At 38.2% G+C, this 21,695-nt stretch overlaps 1 protein-coding gene across 2 annotated transcripts in view; it reads left to right on the top strand.

Moving 5' to 3' along the window:
- MTMR2 (myotubularin related protein 2) overlaps positions 1–21,695 on the top strand; it is a 114,364-nt gene that overhangs the window by 28,509 nt on the left and 64,160 nt on the right. For both annotated transcript variants that reach the window (XM_028119649.2, XM_028119650.2), the window contains one exon: positions 14,633–14,738. In XM_028119649.2, the coding sequence (XP_027975450.1) occupies positions 14,633–14,738 (106 nt within the window). The remainder of the gene's footprint in view (positions 1–14,632; positions 14,739–21,695) is intronic.

Below are 21,695 nucleotides of genomic sequence, written 5' to 3'. Positions count from 1 at the left end.
TTTCAGTAGCTTCTCACTGCTTTCAGAACTAAATATCTAAATATCCACGTATTTGTCATGACCTTCTACAGTCTAATCAAAACCTGTTTCAGGCTTATCTCTGATTGTGTGTTGTAAGTATCCTGAACTCCAACCAAAGTGGTCTATGTCTTGCAATAGCTTTAATATCCCCTAATTTCTCACTTCTTTGCTTAGTGAAATTGTTGAGAAGGTGTTGAACCTCTTCTATATTTTCGCTAACCTCAGATACCATCTCTTTCATAAAACCTTTCTCAAGCCCATAAATTAAAGCTGTATGTGAGCTTTTCAATTCCAGACCTCTAAGTGCTTTATTTCTCTCTTGTTCATTTTTTTTTAAGATTTTATTTATTTATTTGTCAGAGAGAGAGTGAGAGCGAACAAGCAGGGGGAGCGGCAGAGGGAGAAGCAGTTTCCCTGCTGAGCAAGGAGGCTGATACAGGACTCAATGCCAGGACCCTGGGATCATAACCTGAGCCAAAGGCAGACGCTTAACCGACTGAGTCCCCCAGGTGTCCCTCTCATTCATTTTTCATATTCTACATTGTGGTGTATGTATGTATGTATGTATGTATGTATGTGTGTGTGTGTTTGTGTGTGTACTTAAGTACATTGGAGTAAAAACTCAGCAGAGGCAGAAAGCCTGTTATCTCTGTATCTTTAGGAGTTCCTAAAACAGTAGAACCTTGAGTATAGTGGGTGCTCAAGAGTATTGATTACTCGTCACCTGAGATATGAGATAACCAAAACCATATGCTAGTGAAAGGAGATAAGAATTTATAGTATCAGAACCGAGAAAAGAGCATTTAAGAATTAAAAAAAAATTTTTTTTATACAATTGAATCATTAGTAATCACAGAGTCATTTTACGGGATTCATTAGAGGCAGAAGCCAGATGGCTAGGGATTAAGGAGTGAGTGGGTATTGAAAAAATGGAGCCAGTGAGGATAGATACTTTGTTGTGATGTGGAAGGTAGCAAACCTTGTAAGAAATGGAATATGATCTGTAGATTTGGAAAGAGACTTGTGAAGGAAAACCACAGGTGGTGTTTGAAAGAAAAATGAGTGTGCTGTCAGAGATCCAAGTGCCAGAATTACTCCAAATCATACGTTTTCATTTTTCACCTTGGCGGCGGAGTACTCCAGATGAGTCAGGCCTCTGAAGCTAATACCAAGTTTCAGTGGCCTAAGGTCACAAGGTTAGAGTAAATGTGCACACCGTAGAATAAGAAGCCTTGTAAACATGACCATGTTTAGGACTGGCAAGGGTGATGTTCCCGAGTCAATTGAGTTTATATTTATTGTTCCAGTTCAATGTGATGAAATTATTTAGAGAGAAGATTTACTGAGCCCATCTTATATATATTTTTAGGGGATCTCTTCCCTTAGTTATTACACATATATATTTTAAATGTAATAAATTTGAAAAAGAATCATTACTTAGCTAAATTAGAATATTTTTCCAATACATTTTAAAAGATCTAGTTTCTGGTAAAATCACTTAATATGAAAACAATAAAAATATTTAAAGAAATTGTAGCTTATATTTCTTGATATAAGACATTTCTTGATGTCATTTCTGTTTACCTATAACCAGGGTGTTGAATTTACATAGTGATAGCCCAGAGCTCCTGAAATAAGTGTAGCTATTGGGTTTAGTTTCCCTTTGACCTTATTATACACAAATATTCTCTTAAAGACTTTATTGTAAGAAATAAAATATTAGAATCTTTCTATTTAGTCTGAGTCTTCATATTTAAGACTAAGGCTGTGATTATAGAATTAGAAAATATACATACACACACATACACTTTGTGGACAATTTAATTTTGCAGTATTTATTTAGATACTGTATGGATATAATGAAAGGTAGAATACTCATTTCAGAAGCCCTAGACTACATTGAACTAAAAGGGGCGCCTGGGTGGCTCAGTCAGTTAAGTGTCTGCCTTCGGTTCAGGTCATCTGAGGGTCCTGGGATTGAGCCCCATGTTGGGCTCCCTGCTCAGTGGGGCGTCTGCATCTCTCTCGCCCTCTGACCCTCCCCCTGCTCGTGTGCACGCGCGCTCTCTCTCTCAAATAAATAAATAAAATCTTGAAAATAAAGGGGGGGGATCATCTAGGCCAGCGTTCTTAACCTTAAAGTCCCTGACATTGTAAACAAATCAGAGAATAGCTTTGAGATTCTCAAAGAGGTAGAAGACCACCAAAAAGCACCACTAAAATAGTCTAATTGTTACTTTTCACAGATAATAAAACTGTAACGGGGAATGGGGAGTAAGTCATTTGGCCAAGGATACTGCTGTTAGCTCGATAGTACTAAAGTTCTGGTTTTTCAATTCCCAACTATTAACCATCCCAGTGGAAATAACACATAGCCCAAACCAATTCCCAGCAGTTAACGATTAGTTGTCATTCACTTAAGACATAATCTCTTTAAAGAAATGTTTGCCCCATGTGCTAAGAAGTGTTTAAGTGGAAATGGGACACTATGATATATAAAATAATATACGCACAGTAACTCCAGAAGGCAGATGAGATCATTTATCTTCCTCTGTCCTTGTTCTGATCCCTCCCTCCCTTTACCAAGTTTCTTTTTAATTTTGTCTTGGATATTCTAGTTATGGTCTCTGATGATTTTGATTAGAATAATCCAATCTTTTGATCATTCTCCTTCATTCTTTCACTCATTAATTAATTCAACAAATATTTCCTGAGTGGTCCTGGGAACAGAATGGTGAGCCAAATTGACATGGTTTCTTCTTTCTTGAAGTGTGTGGTCTTAGGGGACATGGATGTTAATCAAACATTTGTAAAGAAAAGTAAGAACAGGATTTCTCTCTCTTTTTTTTTTTTGTAAGATTTTATTTATTTATTTATTTGACAGAGACACAGCGAGAGAGGGAACACAAGCAGGGGGAGTGGGAGAGGGAGAAGCAGGCTTCTTGTGGAGCAGGGAGCCCGACGCGGGGCTCGATCCCAGGACCCTGGGATCATGACCTGAGCTGAAGGCAGACCCTTAACGACTGAGCCACCTGGGCACCCCAGAAACAGGATTTCTTAGGTAAAAAGAACTAAAAACACAAAGTGCTATGAGCCAACAACTGCTGAAGGATCTGGTCTGAGGCATCTGGTCAGATTTCCCTGAAGAGGTGGTGTTTCAGTTGAAAACTTAAGTCAAGAAGGAGTTTGGCATAACCATGCTCCCTGCAGAGGGGCCAGCATGTTTCAGGATCTCAAAGAAGACCAGTGTGATTGAACTGAGGAAAAGCAAGGGAGAGAGAGAGATGCACAAGAGGAAGCTGGAGAAGGAGCTGGGGAGCAGATCCTGTAATGATTTGAAGGCTATTTGAGGTAAGAGGAAGTGGAAAGCCATTGGAGGATTTCTAGCAGGGGGATGACATTGACTGGTTTGGACTTTTTGGCCATTATGAATAATGCTGCTGTGAACATTCATGTACATTCATGTGTATTCATGTGTTCTTTCGTGTGGACATATGTTTTATTTCTCTTGGGAATATATTTAGGAGTGGAATTGCTGGGTCATTTGGAAGTTCTGTTTCATATTTTAAAGAACTGCCAGACTGTTCTCCAAAGTGGCTCTTATCATTTTACAGCCCTACCAACAGTGTAGGAGGGTCCCAGTTTCTCCGAATCTTTGCTGACATTTGTTATTATATATCTTTTTAATTGTAGCCACCCTAGACGGCCTTACTTTGAGCCCCTTGCCTTTTCCTAGCAAGGCTTTTAAGCCTGGCATTTAGGATTCTCAGTGGTCTGGCGCCAGGCTACCGTTTTGCCCTTTTATCCACTTGGTTTGAGTAAACTACTCATTGTCCACAGAATATGCCCTATACTTTCCCAAGCTGTTTTTTAAAATTTCTTTTCGTGTATGCATATGCTTGTAATATACAATGCCCTGATCTGTGCCTCACAATCTTTAAAGACCCAAGTAGATTTTTTTCTGTCTTATTCAAAATTTTATCACATTGAGCCATATGGAATAGTTGATATTTGACCATTTTACCTGTAGAAGTAGCAATTTTAAATGCTTCATTTTAATGTATGTCTTGCTTTCCTCTAAACCTGAAATTACTTCCATTTCCTTTGAGCCTTTTCTCCTAGTACTTGTTTGTACCTCTCATGGTATTAGTGATGTGCTCATGTGGTATGATGTCTCTTGTAGGACTGAAATCTCAAGGGCGGAGGCTATTCTGTAACCCAGTGTTCTGTACATGGTAAGGGTTTGGTAATTGTTAACTTTCTTTAAAAGGAGTATATGTACTATATAATGAGTCAATATGAACAAAACGAATCAATATAAACTTAGCATATCCATATAAACATAACTGTAACTGAGTACACATGCAAAGATGTTGGAATGCCTAGATTTACTGGAAGGATCCAGAAGAATAACTTAGGACTGGTTTCTTGTGGAAAATGAACCTTCCTCAGAAGACTTAGGTAGTAAAAAACCACAGTTGGTCAGAAAAGACATTTAGAGAGTAAATTAAAAGATACTCAAAGTAGAAGGTAGGAAGAGTCTGATTCTCATGACCAGTGGCAAGGAAGAGGTTTGTATAGCTTTAGTGAATGTAAGTGTGGGCTAGAATTAGGTACGGTGGGGAGCCCTGACACTCTGAAAGCGATGATAATGAGATTTAATTCGATTTGGAGGCCGTTGGGTGCCTGTATAAGCACCTTTGTCATAATAAATGCAAGTGCGAAGGATTTGTTGGAGTGATGCTTGAGGAAAGTTATGCTTGTAGATTTGAAAATATAGCAAGGACAGATGAGACTAACATCTCTGAGGTGAATGTAGGTAGGAGCTGGTTCTGGCTTTTTCAGCCCAGTTTTATTGCTAGACTGAGACATGAAAATGGGAAATAAAACTTATATTCAATGTGAAAGAAAAGGGAGCAAGAAAGGAAAATACAAACTGTTTCTTCTTGGAAACTGTGCTTTGGAGTATCTATTAAGTTGAGGTAAACAGTTCTGGGAAATGTAGTTCCCTGGAAAACAAAAACAGGCCAAATGAATGAATATTCATCGTCTACTCACAGTTTTCTCAGAGAAGTGTTTTTCTTATTTACTGACTCTGGATCTGGACAACGCTGGCTCTTCACTAACTAGCTGTGTGACTTTGGGCAAATTACTCAACATTCTCTTTCTAGAGCACTTAAAGCTGTTTTTAAGAAATTGGGAGAAAAGCCCATGGTCACAGATTTCTTGTTTGATGATGTCAGAACTATAACTTAGGCCAATTGATTTTCATCTAGTAATATTTCCATCTTCCACCGCTGCTTTTTTTTTTTTTCTTTTCCCACCACAGCTTTTAAGACTGCTGCTTTTCAACAGCTTGGTCGTTGAGTTCAAATAAATACTGAGTTCTTAAAATTACTAGTATTTTTTTCTTTTTTTAAAATTCTAAAGCTATTATATTTTTAAAGAAAAAGATTTTTTAAAGATTTTATCTATTTGTCAGAGAGAGAGAGAGAGAGAGCGAGCGAGCGCAAGCAGGGGGAGCTGCAGGCAGAGGGAGAAGCAGGCTCTTCGCTGAGCAAGGAGCCCGATGCAGGACTCGATCCCCATGACCTGAGCTGGAGGCAGACGCCCAGCCGTCTGAGCCACGCAGGCGCCCCTAAAGAAATTTCCAAGTGTATACAAAAGAGAGAATTGTACAATAATCCTCTAATGACCCATCACCCACACTGAATAGTTTGTCATACTTGCTTTATCTCTTTTCCTTGTTCTTTTTTTTCCTGAACTGTTTTGAAGCAAATCATGTCTTTTCATTCCTACATACTTCAGTGCACATATTTAAAAAGTAAAAGCATTTTTTTTTTTTTTTTACGTAATCTCATAATCACACCTGATAGAATTAGGAACAGTTCTTTTTATTATGTAATGCTCCTCCATACCACAGGATGGCTTAACCAACAGTAATTTATTTCTCCCACTTCTGGTGTCTGGGAAGTCCAAAATCAAGTTGCCAGACAATTCCGTTCCTAATGAGGTCTTTCTTTGACTGTTATGCAGATAGCTGTCTTCTTGCTATGTCCTTGAATGGCCTTTCCTCTTTCCTAGGTGCATTCATTGTTGGGGGGGGGTGGATTGGGGAGGGAAGGAGTTGGGGGAAAAGGGGTGGCAGGCTTTTTCTCTCTTCTTCCTATAGGGCCACTAATCTTATTGGATTAGGAACCCCACCATTATGACATCATTTAACCTTAATTACCTCCTAAAAGCCCTGTCTCCAATTATAGTCACATTGGGGGTTAGAACTTCAACATAAGAATTTGGGATGGGGGGCACCTGGGTGGCTCAGTCGGTTTAGCTTCTGCCTTCGGCTCAGGTCATGATCTCAGGGTCCTAGGATCCAGCCCACGTCGGGCTCCTGCTCAGCAGGAAGTCTGCTTCTCCCTCTCCTCCCCACTCGTGCTGTCTCTCGCAATCTCTGTCTCTCTCAAATAAATAAATAAAATGTTTAAAAAAAGAGTTTGGGGTGGGGGCATAATTCAGTCCGTAGCAATGACAGACTTCATTTTTAAATGGCATTCACAGTGGGACACCTGGGTGGCTTAGTTGGTTAAGTGTCCTTGATTCTTGATCTCAGCTCAGTTCTTAATCTCAGCATCGTGAGTTCAAGCCCCGCATTGGGTTGCACACTGGCTGTGGAATCTACTTAAAAAAAAAAATGGCATTCAAAGTGCCAAGACATATGCTTCTATAATGATGATAATATTCATTTTTCTAATACTTCTAAGATAATACTGTCCAAGAGACATAATAACTTATTATTTTGTAAATACCAGGTCTTTAATTGTAGTTCTTGCTGTTTTTTCCCCTTTAGTAAATCTTTGGTTACAGTCACTGGGGGGATTTATATTCTCACTTGTAATATGTCACAGCAGAAATAGCATTAATAAGAGGTGACACAGCAGCTTTGCCATTATAAGTATTTATGCAGCTAATCTGACTTGGGGGATAATACATGTGCAGTAATATTCATTTGTCATAAATAATAACTAACACATGTGCCTGATAGTCTTTTTTCAGACACTTTCCGTGTTTTATTGAGAGCAAGGAGGGGAAATGGTCTGTGGTAAAGAAAGAATCTTGGAATAGTATACAATAGTATACAATAACAGTACTGTTATATTAGTAACAATATAAGAGGAGGAGCTTGTAGATGATTAAATGCAATAAAGTATACAGTTATTATAAAAATGCATCTAGTGTACAGTAAAGGAAGAGTCATGCCTACAAGATGAATAGGGGCAAAGAGGGCGTGGAAGCCTATGAAGGACACTGCAGGCAGTGTCAGCAGGGGTAGCAAAGGAACAGAGGCATGAAATGGCTGGAAGATATGGGGAATCTGCAAGCCATTCCCAACGGCTTCAGGTGAGTTGAAGCTACAGCTAGTTATGTAGAACAGGGGCCAGATCATGGAAGACTTCAAGTGTTATGCTAAGGAGTTTGGGCTCAATTTGGGAGGGATTGAGGAATTACTGAAAATGTAAGTCGGAATGATATTATCAGATCTCTGTTTTTGAAGGATCACTTTGGTATTGGTTTGGGGTGACCTGTTGGATGAGTAGGAGAAAGGAGACTGGTGATTTGCTATAGTCCAGGTAAGAGGTGTTGAATTAAGGCAGTAAAAATTAGGAGGGAAAACGGATGCGTTCGAAGTGATAGGGAGGTGGACTCTGTAAGGACTTTGGGTTGATTGGATGTGATGGGCTGCTGACCACTGCCCTGGGCCTAGCTCATGCTTCTAACTGTGAGTCTTAAGCAGTCCCAGTTTGCAGATTTCTTCCATAATAGCTAAGCTTTAGCACAGAGATGATAGATAGTTATATTGATACAAACTTAGGGATTAGCAGAGCAGTGATGGCCAATGGATAAGAAATAAGGATGCTGAAGGCTTGCCAAAGAGATTTGAAACTATTACTGTACATTTCAGGTAAGACAGAGAAGTGAGAGGAAGGAGAGCAAAGAAGCATGAAGGGTAATGACCAGTGGAGGGGCTGAGGGATGATTTGTCTTCAGCATGTTGAAGACTAGATGAAGGAAAAGTTAAGAAAAGTGAGATATTTGGAAAGGATACCATCTGTAGACAGGGATTGGTTTCCTTGAGTGTAAGATTATAGACACTGAGTAATTCCCAGAAATGATGAAGTCCAGGCTATGACCAAAGAAGCACATTGCTGAAGTGGGAATGTGGGTGAGGGGCATAGGAACTGAGGAATTTTGAGATAGGTGGTTGCTGGTTTATCCTTGGGGACGTTAAAATTCCCACGATGATGGCTTTGGAGCAGAGGGAAGCTTTGGAGAAGAGAAAGTCAGACAACTGAAAAAGTCCTTACTGAGGGAGTGAGGAGTAATGAAAAGGTAGGTGGCTGACAGTAACAGGGAAGCTGTAGATGCAAATGCTAGAAGGAGGAGGAAGAGGGGGAGTCAGTGTTTTACATATGAAGATGGAAAAGTAATACTAGTGTAGAAACGTGAGTGAGCTGGGGAAGTGCTGGTTTCACCTTTGGGTTTAAGATGCTGGAGAAGAGTCTCCTTTAGAAAAGGCTACAGGGGAGTGGGTTCCTGGGAGGAGGGGTCAGCTGAGGTGGAGGGAAAATTCTGTGGAAGATGTGAGGCATTTGAGTCACTCTGAAGTAAAGATTCCGGTGTAAAGGTTAGGAACAATTAGTAGCTGAAAGAAGACCCGAGCAGGGAAAATGGATGGAGGAAGCATAGACAAGAAGGTCTGGCATTTTTGCAGAGAGGCTTGGGATGAGCAGGATAGCAGGAATGTTTGGACTGACTGCCTTGAAGTTTGTGGGCCCAAGAAAAGTGGTATTGGTTACTTAATGAGGTTAGCAGACTGCAGTCTTTGCTCTGAGTTCAAATGTCTTGCCAGTTACAAGATTCTTATCCTCTAGCAGTTTATAATTTAAAAAAGAGGTGGCCATGTAACCCAAGAACTCTGGTCTAATGTGGCAAGTGTTAGGTGTAATTACAGAGTATAGGCAGAAGTCTGTGAAAGTGCAGAGGAATAAGAGGTTAGTTCTGGCTGGAACAGCAGGGGAGGACTTCTTGGAAAGCTTGCTTTTTAACTGGGTCTTAAAGAGTTGGTAGGATGTTAATAAATAGATGGGGATAAAGAGGCATTCTGTTTTGGAATGGCATGCGCAAAGATGTGCATTCAGGGAAATACAGAGCTTGTTTGTGGAATGGTTCATAAAAGATCAACATAGAGAGTTTGACCTCAACATAAGCAAGGGAGCAGTGGACATTAGGTTGTATTATACCAGTGGCCCGTGGCGATCAGAAGCATGCACAGAGCGCATCTGACAGAAGGAAAAAAGCACTGAAAATAGAGCTCTGCTTTCTAGGGTGTCTGTGGCCACCTCCATTCTGGCCTAAAGAGCAGCACTTCCTGTTTATACCAGGAGAACTTTGAGTAGTTCTCCTGGGGTGTGTATGCGTATGTGTATGTCTGCCATCATCACAAGAACAGCACTAGGATATACCCTAGCCCTGTCTCTTCCAGTCTCTCCTTGCTTGCCTGGGGTTTAAAACCTTTGTAAACTGGTCACATTGAACTACACATCAGTGCTTCTTCACATATAACACGGTGGATTATAATATCTACTACCCATGTTTATGCATGTCTGGAAAGAGAAGTTAATAATTAAAAGCTATTTGCCACATTTATGCTTGAAGGACTGATTCTTTGAATCCGAGACTGCAAGTTATTAGTTACAGAACCTGGTTTTGTTTGTTATTTCCCTTAGATATATTTACTTCATACTTTGACTTTAAAGAACCCTTTGGTTTCTCAGTGGGACATGCTATTATAGCTTCTCTGTCAAAATTATTTTTTCTAAGTAATATACTACCCATAATTCCAAATTGTGTTTTATTGCCATTAATTTTATCTTCTCTCAGAAGGTCATATGTATAACAAGTAGTATCATACATTTGAACTTGTCCAAAATAGACTTTATGAGGTGCTGGTTGCCATATCATTTAGAACTGTATTTGGCTATACAGAATATAAAACTCTATTACAGTGATTTTAAAAATTGAACTTCAGAGGTGCCTGGGTGGCTCAGTTGGTTAAGCATCTGACTCTTGGTTTTGACTCAGGTCATGATCCTCGTAGGTTGTGAAATCGAGCCCTGCATCGGGCTCCATGCTCAGCGGGGAGTCTGCTTGAAGATTCTCTCCCTCTGCACCCTCTCTCCACTCGTGCATGCCCTCTACCTCTCTCTCTCTCATAAATAAATAAATCTTAAAAAAACTGAACTTTTTTACATAAAAAAAATCCCATAAGTAGGGAGTTGGTGTGGATTCAACTGCTCAGTGATACCATGATGACTTACGTTCTTCCTGTTATTTGGCTCCCTGTTCTTAACAGGCCAGCATGTTGGTCATATTTACAGGATGGCTACAGTATTTCTAAGCTTTACGTTCTTGTTCCAGTCAAGAAAAAGTAGGAAAGGTTAAGGGCTAACCTGCTGTTCCTGCTCACCTTTATTATGAAAATAAAAAGTTTCCGTAACTATTAACGTAGTTCCTCTTAAATCTCATAGACCATAGTTGTGTCACATGGTTCTCCCAGCCACAGGGGAGCCAAAAGCAGGCATGTCATGTTGGACTGGGCACAAACTGCCCTAATCAAAGTCAGGGGGAAAAAAAAGAGGTATGTATGTATACGGAGTAGGCAACAAATAATGTCTCTCAAAGTACTGTGCCAAAGTTTGATTATTTTACCTGTTATTTTAACACAGATGGCATTTAATTAGTAAGAAATTGGCTACAACAACAAAACAGAAAAAAGAAGAAAGGGAGAAAACTTTCTCTGTCAGTTTCTCTATACTTACATTATAAAACTAAATAGAATTTCTTATGACTGCTCCTTTGTGTAATATTATACGTTGTTGGATATAAACAAATAACAACTACAGTCATACCTTGAAATAGTTAATAAAATAAATATATGTTTGCAGTTGAAAAAAATGTTATGAAGTGTTCCAATTGGAATACTGTTTTTAATCCATTTAAGTGAATTTCTTTTGGGAGAGATGATTTTCACGTTGTATGAATATATAAAAACATTTTGCAGGGTGCCTGGGTGGCTCAGTCAGTTGGGTGTCTGCCTTCAGCTCAGGTCATGATCCCAGGGTCCTGGAATTGAGCCCCGTATCGGGCTCCCTGCTCCCGGGGAAGCCTGCTTCTCCCTCTGCCTTTGCCTGCCACTCCCCCTACTTGTGCTTTCTCTCTTTCTCTGTCAAATAAATAAATAAAAAAATCTTAAAAAAAAACAAAACCAAACATTTTGCAGATGGCATGATCTTATAAATGGAGAACTGTAAAGGCTTTACCAAGAAACTGTTACAACTAATAAACAAATTCAGGAAAGTTGCAGGATACAAAATCTACATGCAGAAATCAGTTGTGTTTCCATATGGTAACAACAAATCCTCCAAAAAAGAAATTAAGAAAACAGTTCCATTGTAGTAGCATCAGAAAGAGTAAAATACTTAGGAACAAATTTAACCAAGGAGGTTAAAAACTTGTGCAAACTATAAAACTATGATGGAAGAAACTAAAGGCATAGATCAATGGAAAATTATGCTGTGTTAATGGAGTAGAAGAATTAATCTTAAGATGTCCATGCTGACCAAAGTGATCTACAGATTCAACGCGTTCTCTGAAAATTCCAGTAGCATTTTTCATAGAAAAAAACAATCCTAAAATCATTGTGGTAACACAAAAGACCCCAAATAGCTAAAGCAGTCTTGAACATGAAGAACAAAGGGGGAGGCATCATACTTCCTATCTTCAAACTATATTTCGAAGCTGTAGTTATCAAAACAGTATGGTACTGGCATAAAAAGACACATAGATCAATGGAATAGGATAGAAAGCCCAGAAATAAAACCACACATATCCAGTCAACTTGGCTTTGAAAAGGGTGCCAAGAATGTAGAATGGTTTTGGTAAAAATGGATATCCACATGCAAAAGGATGAAATTGAACCCTGATGTTACACCATACACACAAATCAAACCAAAATGAATTAAACATTTAAATGTGAGGCCTGAATCTGTAAACATCCTAGAGGAAAATAGGGGAAAATCTCCTTGGCATTGGTCTTGAGAACGGTTTCTTGGATTTGACATCACTAGCACGGCAACAAAAGCAAAAATAAACTAGTGGGACGACGTCAAGCTAAAAAGTTTCTCTACAGCAAACGAAACAACAAAATGAAAAAGGGACCTACAGAATATGAGAAAATATTTTGGGCGCCTGGGTGGCTCAGTTGGTTAAGCGACTGCCTTCGGCTCAGGTCATGATCCTGGAGTTCCAGGATCAAGTCCCGCATCGGGCTCCCTGCTCGGCGGGGAGTCTGCTTCTCCCTCTAACCCTCCCTCCTCTCATGTGCTCTCTCTCTCTCTCTCTCTCATTCTCTCTCTCAAATAAAATCTTTAAAACAGAAAATATTTCCAAACCATAGATCTGAAGAGGGGGAAATGGAGAGATACTGAGCAAAAGGGACAAAGTGTTAGATATAAAGTGAATAGTTCCAGGGACCTAATGTATAGCATGGTGACTGTTGTGAGTAATACTGTATCATATACTTGAAATTGCCAAAAGAGGATCTCAAATTTTCTCCCCCCCGACACACAAAAAGGTAATGTGAGGTGATGGATGTTTTCGTTAGCTTGGTTGTGGTACTCATTTCATGGTGTATACATATATCAAAACATCATGTTGTACACCTTCATGTGTCCTACACAGTTCTGCTTTAACAGTCACACCCCAGTAAAGCTTAAAAATGGAACAAGAGAAAATGAGGTGACAATTTCTTTTGGAGGAGATGATTTTCACATTGTATAAATAACTTAGTTATTGTTACAGGCAGGTTTATGGTGGACAAATTTTAGAACAATCTGGTTTTTAAGTATCACATCTCAAGATGGATTATTTTATCAAAATCTAATGAAAAAATTTTGACTTTGGGTGTGAGGAAGACTTTCATTATGTTGGGAATGGAGCTTTAGAAAAATATATTTTTTAATTAGAACTTTAAACTTCAAAGTGTCTGAGATTTTTCCACCATTTTTTTTACTTTAAATAATTTTAAATTTGTTTTACTGATAAAAGGAAATGATGTAAATCATTCAGTTTGTGGCATAGGTATATTGTCACTATGTTTTGGAATTTAACAAACATAATACTCGTTAACAGTATACATAGGCACTGAGGTAGATTTTGTGGAAAATGAAGACACAATTCTCCCTTTTGGGGTAATTGGGGTAATTAATTAAATTGTGATTACTTAATTATTTAATGGAAGAAGTAGATATTTAAGACAGGCTTATACAGAATTTGATTTGGTGGAAAGATATAGGTGCAGAGACAAGCTCATCTTTCTATAGCTTTTGTCCCTCTGCTTCTCTAGCCCTGTTGAACTCTTTGTAGTTTCTCAAGTGTTCTGGGCTCTTTGATTATTCTGTATCTTTGCAGGGCTTTTTATTTGTATGTTTTTAGACTTCCCTTACTTGTTTGTCAGCTTGGCAATTTCCTGTCTTCCAAGACTGTTCAAAGAACATCTTCTCTGTGAAATCTTCCCTGAACTTCCTGGGTAAAGTTGGGTTCTTCCTTTACCTTTCTCCCACAGTGCATTTTCTCTGTTTCTGTCTCTGTCTCTGTGTCTCTCTCTGTGCTTGTAGTGTGTTAACCTCGAAAGTAAAACTGTCAGTTACATTACCAGCAAAATGGATTTATTGAGGAATAACAGAATTGCAATTTGAGACATGCAAGTTATGGCAAAACCATAGGCAAGTCTAGAGAACAAAGGAGAGGAATGACTCTTTAATGTGGAAAAGGGGGCATTCAGAGAAGCAGTTATAAACTTTGTGTTATAAACACAAAGCCCATTGGACTAAACTGGGTGTTTGAAGTGTAGTGGCTTTATTTGGCTGAGTTGTGACAGTCTCTCTTTGGCTGGGCTGTTGTCAGGCAAGGAGAAAATCTTCCTCCTACTGGGGTAGTAAAATATAGGCTTCTTCCTGTTGGGAATGCAGAGGGCTGCAAAGAGTAGTAGGGTGTGAGAGTTCCCCCTTCTTGTCTCCTATTTCAAAGGGGGCTTCCTTTATTCAGTTTCACAGGGCTCAGTGTCATTATCACAATACACCATTTATTTATTTGTCTCTGCCACAGTTTGTGAGCTTCATGAACATGAGGGCTAAGCTATATCATATTTATCTCCAAATCCTAGTGCCTGGTGTAATGGTTTTATATATTGGATCATTCAGTGAGTGGTCATTGGATGAATGAATGGATGGTTGAATAAAGAGAAAGCATTAGCCCAGAGTTTATTCAGGAGTACTGGGGAAGTCTATCCAGAGGGAATGTGGTGAGAATACTTATCCCTGCAGGTATGGAGAGTTTGTAATTTATCTGTATTTAGAGATAGGCTTGAATAGGCAAAGTAGGACTGGTTGGCAATGGAAGTTTTAATAAATAATGGAGTAATAATTAGTAAAAGTTCTGAAATTGTTCTTTAAAACCCCCATTGTTGAAACACACTTGCTTTTGTATTTCGTAGTGCTTCCACGTCTCATTCAGAGAATTCAGTGCATACAAAATCAGCTTCTGTAGTATCATCGGACTCCATTTCAACTTCTGCAGACAACTTTTCTCCTGATTTGAGGGTATGTATGCTATTTTTTGGTGCTGTTTTGATGTAGTTTGTTAGCTGTTTGTGGCCAACACTATGAATATAGCCTTGCACTAAGTAAGCAGGAGATCTTGATGGAGTAGTCTCCCAAGACTTACGTCTCTATAAAATAGCCCAGAACAGGCCAGCAGATTTAGAAATCTTACTTATTTGTAAAAGAAAAATGTGTAATTCATTCCTAAGTTTGATAACTTTGAAGTTCTTTACAAAAAGATAATTAATGGGTTTTGTTGTGGTATAAAAGATTTTCATGATTTCTCCCATAATGATGGCCACTAATAGCTAACCTTTTTTGGGTACTTACCATGTCCCGAGTGTTGTTCTAAGTCCTGTAATGAAATATCTCTTGTAATAGTTTTTCCAGTTCTATGAAGTAGAGACTGTTTTCATCACCATTCTAGGGATAATAATAACTCATAGAGATTAATAACATGTCCAAAGTCTTATCGCTAATAAATTCTCTAGCTAATCTTCTAGCTCACGTAGTCCAGGTCTAGAGCTAAGTCACTTAAATATTGTACTATAGTTGCTACACATCTCATTATAGTTTAAATATTCTTGTATTTGTTCAAGGTCTTGTTGCTATGAAATTAACCGCACCAGTGATATCCTGTAGCACTTTGTATGTTTTTGGATTCATCTGCCTTGGAGAAAATGAATTTCATGTGCCGTGCTAACTCTTAAACCTTAGAGTCTTTTTATCCTGACAAAGTGGCTTCTTTCCCAGTGGTTATACTTTCACAATTTTAATGAGAACATTGTTTATATTCATGAAATCATTTGCTGTTGAGCATATACTGAGACTGTATCTTTTTCTTGTGTTTCATTTTCAAAACAGAATCCAACAAATAAATATAAGAATACAGATTACAAACATCTGTAAAGGCTTCTGTTTTTTTGTCCTTATGGGTTGTGAATTGTCATAAAATAAAGTTTGGGTATAACCTGACTTTAAACATCACTAAAAATAATAAAGATTTATCTTTATAATCTGGATATATGTTGTGCTAATTATGAAGTCTTCATAATGTCTTTAGCTGTTATCTTGATGCATAACATACGTTAAGGGCAGGGTTCATCATTCTTTTTTTTTTTTTTTAAGATTTTATTTATTTATTTGACAGAGAGAGACACAGTGAGAGAGGGAACACAAGCAGGGGGATTGGGAGAAAGAGAAGCAGGCTTCCCACTGAGCAGGGAACCCGATTCGGGGCTCGATCCCAGGATCCTGGGATCATGACCCGAGCTGAAGGCAGACGCCCAACGACTGAGCCACCCAGGCGCCCCAGGCAGGGTTCATCATTAATAATAATGGATATAAACCCATCGTTCCCTCTCCTTAATTTGTTGCTATTTAAAAACATATCTTTTATATATGTATCAAACTTTTGTTTATTCATTATGTTAATAAAAATCCACTGAAGGCCTGTGAATTTTTTTGGCCTACTTCTAGGCAGATTATATTAGTTAAAAACATCATTTTTTTTTAAAGATTTTATTTATTTATTTGAGAGAGAGAGCAAGTGAGCAAGCACAGGGGGAGGGGCAGAGGGAAAGAGACAAGCAGACTCCGTGTTGAGCATGGAGCCTAATGTGGGGCTCAATACCTCAACCCTGAGATCACGATGTGAGCCAGAACCAAGAGTTGGATGCCCAGCTGACTGAGCCACCCAGGTGCCCCACATCATTTATTTTTAACTTTATGTTGTGATTGATAAAGAACTCATACTGGGAATGGGAGAAATGTCACTTTTGCTTCTTGCTATGCCTGCATTATTAATATTCAACCTGCTGTTTCTTGCCTGAAATAAAGTATAAATAAATGGTTCAAAATAAACCATTTGTGTGTTCTTGTGAGGGTTAATTTAGTTAAACTGTTTAGGCACACATGTGAATTGCAGTACATTGCAGGATACTTACTGAAAGGTGGCCTCTGCTTTCAGATTTTTTGAAGGCAGGTCTACTTCATTTCCTCGACACCTTATGTATAAATAAGAGTGACTGACTTACATTGGGACAAAATGAGGGTCATAATGTTAACTTGTATATTAAACATTATAATTTATTTCTTACTAGATATTTTAAAAAATTTAGAACACGTTTTGGATTTACAGAAAAATTGCAGAGATAGTAAGGAGTTCCTATGTACTTGACCTTCAGTTTCCTCTATTATTAATGTCTTACATTTGTGTGGTACATCTCTCAAAAATAATGAACCCATGTTGATACATTATAATTAACAAAAGCCCACAGTTTTTTCAAATACCCTTAGTTTTCACCTGATCTTCTTGTTTTTGTTCTAGGATCCCATCCAGGATATCACATTACATTCAGCAGTCATGTCTCCTTAGGTGTCTCTTGCCTGTGACAGGCTTTTCGACTCTTTGTTTTTGATGATCCTGACAGTTTTAAAGAGCACTCGTCAGATGTTTTATAGAATGTCTGATATTTTACCCATAGACCGGGGTTATGTCTTTTGGGGAAGAAGACCACAGAGGTAAAGGGCCATCTTCATCACATCATGTCAAGGGTATATACCATCAGCATGATTCATCACTTTTGATGTTAACCTTAATCACTTGGTGGAGGTAGTATTAGGGTTTTTCACTGCAAAATACTGTTTTTTATCCCCTCCTTTTTCTACTATACTCTCTGGAAGGAAGTGGCTATGCACAGCCCATATTTAAGCCCACCTTGTTGAGAGTGGGACATCTACATACATTTTTCATAATTCTTCTGTATGGAGATTTGTCTCTTTTCTCTCATTTATTGCTTTATGCAGCCATTTATTTATATCAGTATTTACTTATGGATATCTGTTGTATATTTTGGATTTTAATTCAGTACTACTTTGTTGCTCAAATTGTCCCAACTCCAAATTGAGAGTTATTTCAGTCAGATCTTCTGTCCCTTTGATGTTTTCCCATCATTGTGGTTTTTTTGTTTTGTTTTGTTCTGAGCTCTGTGTCACTACTTTACTAAGTAAGCACTACAGGATACTCCAGGCTCATCTTGATATTTCCTGCCTCAGTCTTAAAATAGTCATCCATTTCTCAAGGAGCCCAGGTTTCTTTTATTGGAGAATGGTATTAGAAACCAAGATCTGGGCACTAGGTGTCCTCCCTCCCTCCCTCCCTCCTTCCCTCCTTCCATTCCTCCCTTCCTCCCTTTCCTCCCTCCCTCCCTTCTTCCCTCCCTTCCTTCCTTCCTTCCTTCCTCCCTCCCTCCCTCCCTCCCTCCCTCCCTCCCTTCTTCCCTCCCTCCCTCCCTCCCATCTTCCCTCCCTCCCTCCCTCCCTCCCTCCCTCCCTCCCTCCCTCCCTCCCTTCCTTCCTTCCTTCCTTCCTTCCTTCCTTCCTTCCTTCCTTCCTTCCTTCCTTCCTTCCCAAAAAAGAACAAAGTAATTTTCCTTCTGAAGGAAAAGGTCATTTGCATGCATTTTATTTGGAAGTAATATCATGGGTAGGGTGATCATATATGCACATTTGTCTGGAGTATTATTTTATGCATGTTGTCCCTTCAGATTTAACATTAGATACAAAAATGTACTGAATTATTACTTTCTTAGCACTATAGGGTACCAAGGGAATCTTTTGAAGTTCTACATCAGCTCCATGACTGTAGGAATTCTCTCTATTAGTGCCTTATGAATTTAGCATCTTTCACAACTTAGAGGGTCCCTCAGAATCTTTATGAGATGAATGAAGAGACAGTTGTTAAATGTTAAACTAAGGAGAAGATGGTTTTGGGCAACAAAGGTCAACTGTACTTTCCTTAGTAGTGTGTAGGCTGCCTGTTACCCTGTTGCCTCGTTTTTAAAGTTATCTTTGATTACTAGTCTTTTTTTCAGTTGCGGAAGGGAGATGAATGATTAACATTACATTAAAGGTTAGTATCCTTTAAAAAATGCAGCCTAATTGCAAATATGTGCTCTTTTCAGAGGTGGAGAGGGAAGAAGAATGTGCTTCTAATACTTGAAAAAAATCTAACTTGGTACTGATAAACATTGATATATGCCTCATCTCATTTAACTTTCACAACAGTCCTGTGAGACAGATGCTATTACTCCATGGGACCAGTGAGAAACCTGGTATTCAGAAGAGATTAATTATGTGTTTTAAGGCACACAGCTAGGGGTTGCCCTTACTTGGGCTCAGGTTGGTCATATTCCTGTACAGCACATTACCTAGAGAGACTAGCCTGCTGTGACTTTGCTGCAGTTTTCACATGTGTAGTGAGCTTTTCTTAAGGGACAAAGAATATTGTTAATACATTTTTTGAGGTAGCAATAGCAGTTTTCAGATTACTTCCTTAATAAATGAAAATTGCTTTTCTAAATAATCAGAAAAAGAGGCTTTTTGTAGTAAAGATCTGATCGTCGCTCTCCTCAATTTTGTTTGTTGATGGATATTTTGCTTTTAGTATGTATACCTTTAGTGGCCATAAAATAGAAGTGTGCTAGTTAATTATAGGTGGACCTAACTGCAGACAGCTATGTGTTGTTTTCTGCCTGATCGTGGTTTGGCTCTATGCGTGAGATGAGGGGCTTGGTATGGTAGTTGTGAAAATCATCATTCACAGATGATTTGAAGTTGGTTAACCTCTATAGACTTTGAGTTCTCCATATGGGCTCAACTGTTTATCCCTGCCCTAAGCCTTAACCTTTTTAAAGCTCCTTTAGTAACAGCCTTTAAATAGAAGTATAAAAAACACCATGCATTGAAAAGCTAATCTAATTTCACTAAGAATCTTAAATCAAATTATAGAAGTTTTCTGCTATAGGTATTATGCAGTGACACTTTCCTGAAAAGTTGATTAACAGCTGAATGTGAAAGCTTCTGTTGAGGATTTCTTATTGAAACAAGATTTGTTGCTTCTGCATCAGTAAAAGAATGGAAAATTAGAGGGGGTATGGAACTATGCTAGATACCAGAAACTTGTATTTATTCAAGTGGAATTCTCTTTGTATTTTTCACCTTTTCAGCATTGCTTGTTGTGGAAAGAGTCATATACAGGTAAAATCCAATACATATGGTTCTGAAAAATTGAGCACAAATTCAGCCTTGGTAAATTCAGTTGTGCTTCCTTAGTGAATAATTGTAGAGTGTTTCTGTTTGCTTCATTTCCTCTTCACTTGGCAGTGGAACTTAATTTCAATAAAAAAGTTTCAAAAAAAAATCCTTTCATACAAAATTTTCCCCTCCCCCCTTTTTTCTCCACCCCTCTTTCATATAAAAATTTTAATGCAAATGCATTTTTTTTATAAATCTGCAGTTTTTAAAATTCAGCTTTCTTTAATAAGAACTTTTTTTTTTCCTGTTATGGTAGACTTTTTAAAAAAATTTTTTTATTGTTAATCACCATACATTACATCATTAGTTTTTGATGTAGTGTTCCATGATTCATTGTTTGTGTATAACACTCAGTGCTCCATGCAGAACGTGCCCTCTTTAATACTCATCACCAGGCTAACCCATCCCCCCACCCCCCTCCCCTCTAGAACCCTCAGTTTGTTTTTCAGAGTCCATAGTCTCTCATGGTTCATCTCCCCCTCTGATTTCCCCCCTTCATTCTTCCTCTCCTGCTATCTTCTTTTTTTTTTCTTAACATACATTGCATTTGTTTCAGAGGTACAGATCTGTGATTCAACAGTCTTGCACAATTCACAGCGCTCACCATAGCACATACCCTCCCCAATATCTTATCACCCAGCCACCCCATCCCTCCCACGCCACCCCCACTCCAGTAACCCTCAGTTTGTTTCCTGAGATTAAGAATTCCTCATATCAGTGAGGTCATATGATACATGTCTTTCTCTGATTGACTTATTTTGCTCAGCATAACACCCTCCAGTTCCAAGAACATATTTTTAAAGTTTGACACTTAGTGGAATTAAGAACCTAGGAAACTGATGTCTGGTTGGTTTATTTGCTGACTGAAATAATTTCCATGAAATGCAGGATTTAAAAATTCAGATGCATAGCTCTGTTTATTTATAAAGTTTAGTTTGTATAGCATTGGGTTTTAATTAAAGTAAGTTCCTTAAATGGTGGTGACTAAAAGATAAATTAAAAGTTGGGCTATGCAACATTTCCTTTGTAGATGTCTGCAATAAGGCATTTATACCAATGCTGGTCTGTAATTCAAAATCAAATATTAAAATGGAATTGTACTTTATGTCTTTTATCTCTATCTTAGAAGGCCTGTTTGATCTTAGAATATATATGTTATATGACTTATATATAATTTATGTGTATATAAGTATATATTATGTATATGAGATAAAAATTGTAATATTTTGGGTTTTGTTTTTAGCCATCTGCCCCTATCTTACAATATTTAGTAGGCTTAAATCAAGTAAATTTGCTTATCTTTTTATGTTACATTATTCATATTTTCTTTATGAAACAAAGGTCAGAGATAATTGGATTATTTCTTACCTAGAGTGTGTGCATGAAAGTTGACATGTTCTGAAAATATGCAAATCTAGTCAGAATGAGTTAAGACTCATAGAGCAGATATTAAATAGACAGTGAACAGTGTCTATTACACATAATCATTTCAATAGCCAGAGGAAAAATGATTGAAGTTAGCACTTACTAACAGAAGTTAACACCACTACTGCTCACACTGACATAGACTCTTGAGAGTCTACAAATTGAAAAGAACAACTTTAGCCAGGTAAAGGATATCTCTCAAAACTCCACAATAAAGTCTTATACTTAGTGGGGAAATGTTAGAAGCATAGTCTTTAAACTTAGAAACACGATGTTAGAATTCCTAGCCAGTAAAATAAGAAAAGAATAAATAATATAAGAAATGAAAGTAAGAAAGAAAGCTTTTTTTATTTACAGATGATTGTCTATATGGACAATTTAAGAAAAAGCTATATGCAAACTACCAACACTGTTGCTGGATACAAGGTAACTTTA

Source organism: Eumetopias jubatus, unplaced genomic scaffold (assembly GCF_037043125.1).
Source record: "Eumetopias jubatus isolate StellerSeaLion01/CBP00866 unplaced genomic scaffold, mEumJub1_p1.0 scaffold_13, whole genome shotgun sequence".
NCBI lineage: Eukaryota > Metazoa > Chordata > Mammalia > Carnivora > Otariidae > Eumetopias > Eumetopias jubatus.
This window is presented reverse-complemented; position numbering and strand designations above follow the sequence as displayed.